Source organism: Nicotiana sylvestris, chromosome 1 (assembly GCF_000393655.2).
Source record: "Nicotiana sylvestris chromosome 1, ASM39365v2, whole genome shotgun sequence".
NCBI lineage: Eukaryota > Viridiplantae > Streptophyta > Magnoliopsida > Solanales > Solanaceae > Nicotiana > Nicotiana sylvestris.
Genome location: NC_091057.1, coordinates 135563152 through 135575888, shown reverse-complemented (window position 1 = coordinate 135575888; position 12737 = coordinate 135563152). Strand labels below are relative to the sequence as shown.

At 37.4% G+C, this 12737-nt stretch overlaps 1 protein-coding gene across 1 annotated transcript; it reads left to right on the top strand.

Annotated features, from left to right (window-relative positions):
• Nucleotides 1-8430: 8430 nt before the first annotated feature.
• LOC138874806 (uncharacterized) lies at nucleotides 8431-12143 on the top strand. The gene is made up of 5 exons (XM_070153595.1): nucleotides 8431-9564; nucleotides 9624-9827; nucleotides 10093-10330; nucleotides 10816-10938; nucleotides 11596-12143. The coding sequence occupies exons 1-5, from the start codon at nucleotides 8431-8433 to the stop codon at nucleotides 12141-12143; spliced, it is 2247 nt and encodes a 748-aa protein (XP_070009696.1).
• Nucleotides 12144-12737: the final 594 nt, after the last annotated feature.

Genomic DNA, 12737 nt, shown 5'->3' with positions numbered 1-12737 from the left:
TCCAAATTACTCCATAAATAGCCGAATTGGCACTTTTGGGTATAATTGCAATAACTTTGTAATTATAGCCCATGTATACATTTTTTATATTATTTTACCAAAAATTAGTCCTTTGTATTTTTAAATACTAAACAACTATTTTTAAAACATTCCTATGCATGAAATTCATTTTTTATAATTAGTAATTATTTTAGAAATTATTAATTTATTTGGGGTATTTAACAAATAGCCTCTTTAATTTCAATTTTAGCCTAAGTCTGCCAGCCCAACACCCTTAAAACCAGCCCAATAAACCCAAACCCAATACCTTCACCTACCCGACCCAATTCTTGGCTAATCCTGTCCGTTGATCATTTTTGATCAACGGCCCAGAAACCCCTTACCACAATTAAACAAATACCACCCCCTCTAACCCTAATCACTTCTCACCCATCCCCGCTGTCACTCTCCTCTCCATCTCTCAGATGCTCTCTAGCCTTAACCCTAATTCTCCCCTCCTCTACTGTCACTCATCTACCGCCATTCATGGTGGTTCTTCACTACCCCAGGCCTCTAATGGCCCCTCCTATGCTGGGTACCTCCATCTCTAAGGTCCTTGAGAAGATTCTCAAGGGACCAGGGCTAGTCTACTTATGCCTCTGGGTTTTTCTTGCCTGTTTCGGGCCATTCTGGTTTGATTTCGAGTAAGAACTTCTTATTTCGCCTTAAATCTATGGATTTATAAGCCCATGTCTTCATCTCTGTCTCACTTTTGAAAACCCTAATTTTGTCCTTTGATCTTCTCAGATCTGAGAAGAATCGGACCTATTTCACATATTTTTCATGAAAATCTTCTGGTTTCTAAGTGACTTTCCATTTTCCTAAAGCTAGGGTTTCCTGAAAATCCTTTTCTCCAAAATGTTTTCTGACGTTGAATGTTTAATCCCTTGTCCTTATGAGTTTTGACCGATTTATGTTGAGCTTGCCTCAACCCTAATTAGTTTATGATAAAACCCCAATTTTCTGATATTTTTGCTTTGACTTTGAGTCTGTCCGTGTTACTTGCCACATTATTTTGTTCTGTGCTTTGATTCTCATGATTTTCCTTTAGCCTAATTCAATGTCTTGTGATTTTTATCCTAGTATGTCTCTATTAGGGTTTCCGATTTAATTCTCGACTGATTCTATGTGTTTATACTTGGCCTATTTGTTTATTCATGAAAACCTATATTGTTCTCCTTTAAATCAGTATTATTTTTGAGTTTTGATTCACTGATTTACTCTATTAAGACCTATGTGCGATTCTTGATTATTTCCCTATTTTACACCTTTTAATTATTTTCTTGTCTTATTTGATTAGTCGTGATACTTATAGATTCCTCAAGATTGTTTTCCTTAATTGAACCCCTGTTTATTTACCCCTAATTTTCCATTATGTGCTTAAGTCTTACTTGATTTTCTTTCCTTAAATATTGGCCTGCCCTTTACCATTGGGTAATTACCCCTTAATTAGGGGAGACTTTACTGATTTCGTGCATAATTGATTTTGTAAGTTCCCTTAATTGCTGAATGATTGATCTCTTTACCTTATTTTGTTTAGCCCCTGACTACTATATACACTCTCCTCTATTCTTACTTCCGAGAAGGGACATTAGTTCAAAAACACTCTTACACTTAAAAGCTCTCTGTTACTTGCAATCTTCGCTGATCTAGCCGGCTGTAAGCAAGGCTAGCTAATGCACAACATCTGCTTTATACTCTGCGTTTTCTCTCCCTAACTGGTATGTCCTAATTCAATTTCGAAGTCCAAAACTCTATGTGTTTCATTGCTGTTTTAGTTCATTGATTATGAGTTCCAATCTTGTTCCTGTTTACTATCTTGTTTGCCCAATATGTAACTAGTATGTCTAAACAACATTGCCTAATTACTGTTTCGCCTAGCATGTTTGAGTTTTATTCTGTTAGATTATGTGATTAGTATATCTAATCCATAATGATATGCCTACTGCTTTATCTAGCATGCCTTAACCTGTTTTGTTCTATATGTGTCAGCATGTCTATACCAGGAATACTTGCGTAGTGTTGTCTAGTCTGTTCATTTGGATCCCTGCTTATTCTACTTTGCTGATGAGATCATGCCAAGTTGTCTAGTATCTCAAAGCAACTCTGGTTGTGTGCTTAACCTGTCCAGTGTTAATGTGTTTTCCACATGGCTGTTCTGTGATCCTTACTCCATGTCTCTACCACCAATTTTATAACTGACTTGTTAATCCTATAAAACTTTTGAAAATTTCTATGCATCCTGTTGTTATATGCTCCACTATACACTGATGTGTTCTATGCGTCCCCAATTCCCACTACCCCTGTGTGAAAGCCATTGATTGAGTGATGCCAGACTTATATGTTCTGTAGTCAACTAGGTTGTTTTGCTGATTTTCAAAAGTGTTTTGTATTGTTCTCAAACTGCTTCACTACTAAATTAGTTACTTATTTTCAGAAAAACCTCTTTACTTCTAGAGTCATTTCCGTACTGTTTTCTTGTAAAAAAAAACCTTTCAAAACTATATCAAGCACTCTTACTTTACTCTTAAGTCCCTAAGTTCCGCCCCTCCAATGTGTACTGCCTTGGGATCCTCTTGAGATTCCTCTGAACTTTGGCATACTGGGGCTGGCCATTCCACACTGCACTTACTCAATCCCTATTGTGAAAGTCTGGGTGTGAGCACTGCCCGAGATCCTTGAGATCCTTAGGGAACTTTGACACACTTGGACATGAATTTGGCTATGAAATCCTTGGCATTTGAGACTACTGAAGGCCTGGTATTCCCAGATTTGCTTTGGACCTACTTCAGGCTCCCTATAGTTAATCTATGTTTCATTTTTGCAATTCATTTAATCATTGGTCTGTAATAATTAATTGTAAACAGATATTGGGGTGACTAGTGAAAAGGGAAGTTTGCTATGTGATTCTGTGGGATAAATTGGGTAGAAACCATGCTTTAGGTGTTACATTATGCCGTAGAAATCATGTTCTATATCTGTATGACACATTAGACATCATGCTTTAGGATTGTTATGTTTACTCGCATTAAATCATGCAAAATTTGTGCATTAGATACCTTGACTTAGGACAATCACGTTTATTGCTTCTGCATATCACATGTTATAGTTCATCATATCGCTTTTGATTCTGTATAAGTCACTATCACTTAGAAATCCTGCCATTAGGTTACTAGTACCATTTAAATAAAAAATTACCTTCTTTATGTGCATTAGAGATCCTGTTTTAGGACTACACATGCATTTGCCTTGAGACATGTCGCTGAAATAAATAGATTAAAACAGCCCTCACATATGTGTATCATGTTCTGGTATGAATCAGTATGAGATCACCTGCTATAATGTTCAACACTTAGATCAGCATGCTTATAGGATGAAAGGACTTCAACATGTTTAAGTAGCCCCAGATTATGACTGTATATACACACTTAGGCAAGCCTTAGGCACGTTAAATAATTATGAAACCAGTTCTGTTTGTGTGTGAAATTATCCGGGCTTAATAGGCTATAAAACTAGTAGGCAAACTGGTTAGGATTCTGCCACTTCCCTTAAAACAAACTATGCATATCCTATATCTGTAACATGCATCTAGATATCATGTTCCTAGGCTTTCTGAACTTCTTCAAAATCAGCTGCTTGAGACGTGCTGTTTATTTGCCTATATATCTGTGGAGGTCAATATGAGCCTTTTACCTGCTTCTTTAATTGATAGTCCTATGTGTTATTTGTTGTCGCCTAGACTTTTCTCCTTTAAACACCTTAGGATTGTCTAGAACTGTCTAAGTCTAGAGGTCCTAAATTCCTCCGGGACCACAAGGAAGGGATGGGTAGCAGCACGCTTAGAGGTAATTAATCAAACTTGCTTATATAACCATTAAGGAGGAGGGGGTAATGAGTAGTAAAAGGATATGATGACTTGCGCGCTAATGTCACGTGTAGCCCCTCTAGTCGAGGAGGATTACCAGGCATTGCACAGATTGATCCTGTGGGCTAATCAACTTAGGACTTCCCTTCCTAATTCCTATATGTGTTTAAATTACCTAAACTTCTTTCATATATGTGTGCATTAGACCATCTCAACTTCCTTGATCATATATGTATTTAGACTGTGAAAACTGCCTTTATTTGCGAATATGTGCTAAGATTGCTTACTTGTTAATTGACTAATTCCCATGGTTTAAGTTCGGCCGGGACCCACCGTTGTGAACTGCGAGGGGTGCCTAACACCTTCCTTTCAAGGTTATTTTGAGCCTTTACCCTAATCTCTGGTAATGCAAAACTGGTCACATGAGTTAATTACTCTAGGTGCCCTAACACACCTTAATCCATTAGGTGGCAACTCTTCAGATACCCAATTTCCAAAAGGAAAACGAGTTGTTCCCCCATGAATGTCGAAACCCGGACTTCCCCGCAAAAAAGAAAAAAAGGGGGCGTGACATATATTGATGATAGTGTGAAAGAGACTCAAGAGGAGGTGAACCCGTCTAGGGATTACATTATTGACATACCGTAGCCGGTAGTGCAAAAGGCTAAGACACTATTGCCTAAGCCTTCACCTCTATACCCTCAAAGACTTGCCAAGAAAGTTGGTGAAAACCAATTCAAGAAGTTCATTCAAATGATAAAGAGTCTCTCAATCAATGTGCCATTAGTTGAAGCTTTGGAACAAATGCCCGGTTATGCAAATTTTATGAAGGATCTTGTGATAAAGAAGCGGTCAATGAATTTTGAAACCATAAAAGTCACTCATCAAGTGAATGAAATTATGCATTCAATGGCTATTAAGTTGGAAGATCCCGATGCTTTCACGATTCCTTATACAATAGGAAGTGCCGAGTTTGCAAAAGCTCTTTGTGATCTTGGGGCAAGTATCAATTTGATGCCCTATTCGATTTTCAAAACTTTGGGAATTGGGCAACCAAGACCACCTCTATGAGATTGCAAATGGATGATCGTACTATGAAGAGACCTTTGGGAGTGATTGAAGATGTCTTGGTTCGTGTTGATGAGCTCATTCTTCCAGCGGATTTTGTCATTCTAGATTGTGAAGTTAATTATAAGGTGCCGATTATTCTTGGGAGACCTTTCCTTGCTATATGGAAGGCTCTTTGTGACGTTGAAGCTAGAGGACTTACTTTCCAGGTTGGTGCTGAAAAAATGGTTTTCCATATATGTAAGTCTATGAGGCAACCAAATAGCAATGAGTTGTGCTCGTTTATGCACTTGGTGACCAATGTTATTATTGATAAAACAAGTGCTATGATCAATGTAGGTGATATGTTGGAGGCCGTCTTGCTCAACTTTGATGGTGACGAGATGGATGGCTTCATGGAATGTGTGAACTCTTTGCAAGGAATGGGGTCGTATAACTATGCACCCAAAAAATTGTCCTTGGATCTTGAAAATAGGACAACTCCTCCTACAAAGCCTTCTATTGAAGAGCCTCCTACTTTGGAGTTGAAGCCATTACCTCCACATCTTCGGTATGAATTTCTTGTTCCATGCTCTACTTTACCGGTTATTCTTTCCTCTTGTTTGACTAACGTGCAGGTAGATTCCACTTTAGCGGTGCTACAAAAGAGTAAGAAGGCTATTGGATGGACCTTGGCGGATATTCGGTAGATAAGCCCCACATTTTTCATGCATAAGATTAACTTGGAGGATGGTTCCAAACCATATATTGAACATCAAAGGAGACTTCATAAGGCAATGCAAAAAGTTGTCAAAAAGGAGATTATCAAGTGGTTGGATGTCGAGGTTGTGTACCCCATCTCCGATAGTTCATGGACTTCTCCGGTTCAATGTGTACCGTAGAAGGGGGCCATGACAATTGAATCCTACAAGAATGGTGACCGGCTGAAGTGTGTGTATAGACTATCACAAGCTCAACAAAGTCACAAGGAAAGATCACTTTCTACTTCCTTTCTTAGATCAAATGCTCGATAGATTGGTTGGCCGTGCTTTTTATTATTTTCTTAATGGTTATTTGGGCTACAACCAAATTTTTATTGCTCCAGAAGATCAAGAGAAATCAACCTTTACATGTCCCTAAGGTACTTTTGCTTTCAAGCGGATTCCATTTGGTTTGTGCAATGCACCGATAACTTTTTAAATGTGTAGGATGGTTGTTTTCATGGGAATGGTGGAGGACTACCTTGAAGTCTTCATGGATGACTTCTCGGTGGTTGGAGATTCTTTTGAAGATTGTCTTGCAAATTCGGATAAAGTGTTTGCATGATGCGAAAAAATAAATTTGGTGCTCAATTGGGAGAAACGTCATTTCATGGTTAAGATAGTCCTTGGCCACAAAATCTCAAAGAATGGAATTGAAGTTGACAAGGCAAAGATTGAGGTGATTTCTAAACTTACACCTCAACCTTCGGTGAAAGGTGTGCGGGGTTTTACCAGTGTTTCATCAAAGATTTCTCTAAGGTGGTAAACCCATTGTGCAAGCTTCTCGAAAAGGATGCTAAGTTTAACTTCAATGATTATTGCACGAGAGCTTTTGAATTGTTAAAGTTCAAGTTGACAACTACTCCCATCATCACCACTCCAAATTGGAGTGCCCCTTTTGAACTCATGTGCGATGCAAGGGATGTAGCGGTTGAGGCTGTTTTGGGGCAACACATCAACACGATTTTTCATCTGGTCTACTATGCTAGTAAAATCATGAATAGTGCCCAAGTCAATTATACCATTGCGGAGAAAGAGCTCCTTGACATTATGTTTGCAATTGAGAAGTTCCACCCGTACTTGATGGGTGCAAAAGTCATTGTCCACATGAATCATGTGGTGCTTCGTTATCTTATGAGCAAGAATGACTTCAAAGCTTGGTTGATGAGATAGGTGATTTTGTTGCAAGAGTTTTATATTGACATCCAAGATTGAAATGGTTGTGAAAACCAAGTGTCGGACCACTTGTCTCGTTTGGAGGAGTAGGGGAGGCCGCATGATGGCATTGAAATCAACAACTCCTTCCCCGATGAGCAACTTGGCTATTTAAATGAAGGAGGTGCCATGGTTCGCGAATCTAGCAAATTTTCTTGTGTGTGGAATCATTCCGGATGAGTTCTCTTCAAATCAAAGGAAGAAGCTCAAACGGGATTGTCAAGATTATTATTGGGATGAGCCATACCTATTGGATTTGTACGGATGGGGTGATTAGAATATGTGTACCGGAAGAAGAGCAAGGTGAAATTCTTGGGGCTTGTCATTCTTCATCATATAGTGGTCATCATGGTGGAGCGAGAACGACAACCAAAGTTCTTAGTTGTGGTTTCTATTGGCCCACTCTTTACTAGGATACGAGTGAGTTAGTGAAAATATGTGATGAATGTCAAAGGGCTAGTGGAATCTCAAAGAAAAATGAAATGCCTCTCACTACCATTTTGGAGATTGATATTTTTGATGCGTGGGGTATAGATGCTAGATCTAATTTTAGTAATGAAAATAATATATTTACTCTTTATAGGAACTCTTGGATAGCTGTCAAGATTGGCGAAATCAATCAACAAAGATCAAGGAACTTATGGATTGATATACAATATTGACGGAATATATCCAAGGACATCAAGTGAAAGAGACGTGATTAAAGGAAGAAGAAATCAATCAGAGGATACTGACGGGATCAATCAAGTCTAACTAAAGGAGTCAAATAAATCAAGTATATTGAAGATCCTGCCGAATATTCAATCAAGCGTCTAAATATGGAGGATCAGGATTCTGGGCTCACACACAAGGAAAATCTTTACAGCCTCTCGTTCAAAGCGTCGTTGCAGAACAGCTTTATTCTTGGAAAGAATCAATCTCTTTCCAAGGATCAAATCTCTTGGGTTGGCAAATCTTTCCAGAATTCAAGCCTCTCTCAAAGTATTTAAGCTTGTAATCACACCTTAGCACATATACTTTGATCGAACCAAACACCCTCTCTTTGTTCTACTGCAGAAAAACATTGTAGCTCTCTAAGACCTACTATGTAACAAGTTAGATAAGAAAGAGAGAACAACACTGGTGAGACACTGTATCAAAAGATATGAGTGATATAGGAACTGAGCTATCGGTGTAGATCACACTATTCTCCTTGTACTCGAATAAACTCATTCATAGAAAAGAACTCCCTTACAACCCAACGGGACTGGACTAGGGTTCACACTGAATCCGAACTAGTATAAAAATTCTAGTGTCTATAATTCCTGCATTTAATTTCAGCATCTTATATTCTATTGTTACTACTGTCAACTTTTTACATCTAGTCGACTAATTGAAAAACTAGTCAACTAATAGCAATTAAGTTTAAAAATAATCAATTCACCCTCCCTCTTATACTTTCAATTGGTATCAGGGCAAGACTCACATTTTTCTTTTTTGCTTAACAACTCGTGAGAAAAGATCATGGAAAATCAAGTTATCGTAGGAGCACTCTTCCAGGAAGGAACTTCGCAAGTAAGGCCACCATACTTCAATGGACAACATTTCTCCCACTGGAAAGTGCGTATGGAGATATATGCAAAGGCGTATGACGTTAAAGTTTGGAGAGTCATCAAAAAGGGGAATTATCCTCTGCCAGCTGATGCTCAACCACTTGCTGATCCTGAAGATATAGATTCATATACAAATAAGCAAATAGAAGTGGTACAAGTCACCAATAAGGCGAGAAACTTGCTTTATAATGCTATAAGTGGTGAAGAGTATGAGAAAATTTCTAGCTGTGACACAACCAAAGAAATGTGGGACAAGCTTGAAATTACATACGAAGGAATCAGCAAGGTAAAGGAAACACATATCAATATGTTGGTTCATGATTACGAACTCTTCCAAATGAAAGAAGGAGATTCTATTGAAGAGATGTTTGCCAGATTTAGCAAAATAATTAAAGATCTAAAAGCCTTCGGTAAACCATATACAAGTGGTGATCAAGTTAGAAAAAAATTCAGAAGTCTACCAACTACTTGGAAGACCAAAGTAGTCACACTTGAATCTCAGGATCTAAATAAGTTATCCTATGATGAACTACGAGGAGAACTCATAGCCTTTGAAAATACACATCTTAAGAAAACAAATCAAGAAGAAAAAAAGAAAACAGTTGCATTTAAGGCCACAACTGAAATAGCTGAAAATGATCTCGATGATGATCTTGAAGCCCTTCAAGAAGAAATTGCTATGATGTTAAGAAACATGGATGGTTTAATAAGAAGATTCAGAAATACGAGGAGAGGAAGGATTCCACCTAGGCAATCTAGGCAAATCAACGAACATGACAAGAATGATGGAAAATGCTATGAGTATGGAAGATTTGGACACATTCAAGCTGAGTGCCCAGACCTAAAAAGGAAAATTTCCAGAGGCTTTAACAAGAACAAATCATTTGGAAGTTGGAGTGATGAAAACAGTTCAGAACACGAAGTGATAGCAAATCTTTTCTTCATGACGATTCTGGAAAACGAGATGAACAAATCTTCAGGATGCTGGACAGACAAGGACACTTCAGATGACGAATGCAAAGACAACAATGAGAATATTTTCTTGGCACGAGGTGAAACAAGCGAGTAAGATCTTATAACTGTGAAAGATGCAATGAATTGCAGGATATTCTTGATTTAACTTTGAAAGAGTCTCAAAAACTTATGAATGAGCTTAAGAGACTCAATAAAGAAGTAAAAGACTGGAAGCTCAAACATGAAGTATGTGAAATTGAAAAAGAATTATTTCAAGAAGAGTTTGAGGAATTGCAAATGCAACTCAATGCCATACGCAAATCCACCAGTCATAGTTCTGTCAAGTCAAACCAGGTGACTTGCAAGTCAACTGGAGAAGGACCAGTTAGAACATAGTCCACTAGTACTAACACTAATGAAAGACCTAAAAATGGGTCAGGAGTTACGTGTCACTACTGCAATAAAAGTGGACATAAATATTCTTATTGTCGCTTTCGCAAAGCAAATATTTCAGGATTGATTTGGAAATCTAAAAATAATTCTGAACCTAGTTATACTAACCCTCCAGGACCCAAGCAAGCTTGGGTACCTAATAAGAAGTAATCACTATGTTTTGCAGGAACACCACAAGAGAAGCAGCAAAGGAAAATGGTATTTAGATAGTGCGTGTTCTAGTCACATGACATGTGATAAAAACCTATTCAAAGAAATTACAAAAATTGATGGAGGAAGCATTAAGTTTGAAGATGACTCAACAGGAAAGATAATCAGTATTGGAACAATTCCTTTCAATAACAACTGCGATATTACTGAAGTTTATCTCGTCGATGGACTTAACGACAATCTCCTGAGTATAAGTTAGCTATGCGACTTAGCCTATGAGGTAAACTTAAGAAAATAGGTTGTGCTATTGAAGATGAGACAAGTAAAATAATCCTCCCAAGTAAAAGGTATGAAAATGTTTATATTCTTGATGGTTTTGAAAATATAGATGGTCACATTTGTTTAACATCCATGTCTGATGATCCATGGTTATGACATAGGAAACTTGGTCATGCTAGCATGCATTTGATAGAAAAATTGTCCAAGCATGAGTTTGTTATTGGTCTACCCAAACTGAATTTTTCTAGAACATATATCTGTGATGCCTGTCAAATAGGAAAACAAACTAGAAACTCTTTCAAAAATAAAGATATTGTATCTACTTCTAAACCTTTGCAATTACTTCACATGGATTTATTTGGGCCTACTAGAACTGCCAGTATTGGAGGAAAATGATATGTTTTTGTTATTGTTGATAATTATTCACGTTTCACTTGGGTGATTTTTTTATCTTATAAAGATGAAGCATTGAAATTTTTTGAGATCTTCTGCAAAAAGGTTGAAAGAGAAAAGGGATATCTAATTGCAACAATTCAGAGTGATCATGGAGGAGAATTTGAAAATAGAGCATTTGAAGACTTCTGTAATGATCAGGGATATACTCATAACTTCTCTACACCATGATCACCTCAACAAAATGGAGTTGTTGAAAGGAAAACAGAACCTTCCAAGATATGGCAAGAACCATGTTACTAGATCATTTACTGCAAATCATTCTAGACAAAAGGGGTAAGTACATCATGTCACATTCTCAATCGATGTCTCATAAGGTCCATTCTGAAGACGACTCCTTATGAACTATGGAAAGGTAAACGTCCTAATATCAGTTACTTTCATCCCTTTGGAAGTAAGTATTTTATTCACAATAATGGTAAGAACAATCTTGGAAAATTCGATCCAAGAAGTGATGAAGGTATTTTTCTGGGCTACTCATTAAATAGTAGATCTTTTAGAGTCTATAATAAATGTACATTATGTGTGGAAGAATCTGTACATGTTATATTTGATGAAAATAACCCCTAGACCGAGAAATGAATTACTGTAGGTGATGAAGATCAAGCTCAAGAAATTCAGGAGATTAGCAAATCTCAAAAGTCGATTGATAAATCTGATGCTACGATAGAGTCAACTAAAGAAGTCAGCAATCGTGTACCAGATCATCGGAAGGAGTCAACTACTCACGCAGTTCATCCAAATTAATGGAGAAGTGAACCTGAATATCCTCAAAAATTTATCATAGGGGACCCAAATGAAGGAATAAAAACCAGAGGAGCTCTCAAAAAGAAAGCAAACATAGCATTAATCTCTCAGGTTGAACCCAAGAAGATTGAGGAAACTCTAAAAGACTCAAGTTGGATACAAGCAATGCAGGAAGAGTTAGATCAATTTGGCAAAAATCAAGTATGGAAACTGATACCCAAACCTGGAAATATCTCTGTAATTGGAACAAAGTGGGTTTTCAAAAATAAATTTAATGAGGATGGAAAGGTTGTAAGGAACAAAGCCAGATTAGTTGCTCAAGGATATTCACAACAGGAAGGAGTCGACTATGACGAAACTTTTGCTCCAGTAGCTCGACTGGAGTCCATACGAATCCTTATGGCATATGCATCATTTAAAGGATTCATGGTGTTTCAAATGGACATCAAAAGTGCTTTATTGAATGGATTTATTGAGGAAGAAGTGTACATGAAGCAACCTCCTGGGTTTGTAGATTCAAAGTTTCCCTACCATGTATATAAGCTAACCAAAGCACTGTATGGACTAAAGCAAGCTCCACGAGCATGATATGATAGACTTAGTTTCATTTCTTATTGATCATGGTTTTACAAGAGGTAAAGTAGACACTACTCTATTTATTAAAAGATCATCAGAAGGTAATCTCATTATTCAGATTTATGTTGTTGATATTATATTTGGTAGTGCTAACCCTCTTATGTGCAAGGAATTTTCAAATCTTATGCAAAGTGAATTCGAAATGAGTATGATGGGAGAGCTAACATTTTTCCTTGGACTTCAAATACAACAATCTGAAGAAGGAACGTTTATATGTCAGACCAAATACACAAAGGAACTAATTCAAAAATTTGGCATGAGCAATGCTAAAGCCATTGGCACACCAATGAGTCCTTCAACGAGTCTCGACAAAGATGAACATGGAATCCCTATTGATGAAACTAAGTATCGTGGAATGATTGCCTCACTTCTTTATCTAACTGCCAGTCGACCAAATATTATGTTTAGTATTTGTAAATGTTCCAGGTTTTAGTCAGCTCCTAAGAAATCACATCTAACTGCAGTAAAGAGAATCATTCGATATCTTATTGGAACTGTCTCTCATGGACTATGGTATCCTCGCTCTAACTCTTTTAAATTAAAAGG

Bases quoted from the DNA above. Each gene is read 5' to 3' on its own strand.
- LOC138874806 (XM_070153595.1), top strand. From the start codon at position 8,431: ATGGAAAATCAAGTTATCGTAGGAGCACTCTTCCAGGAAGGAACTTCG. The intron at 9,828-10,092 runs GTGACTTGCAAG...TATGTTTTGCAG, and splicing joins GTTCTGTCAAGTCAAACCAG to GAACACCACAAGAGAAGCAG. The intron at 10,331-10,815 runs GTTAGCTATGCG...TATCTTATAAAG, and splicing joins CGACAATCTCCTGAGTATAA to ATGAAGCATTGAAATTTTTT.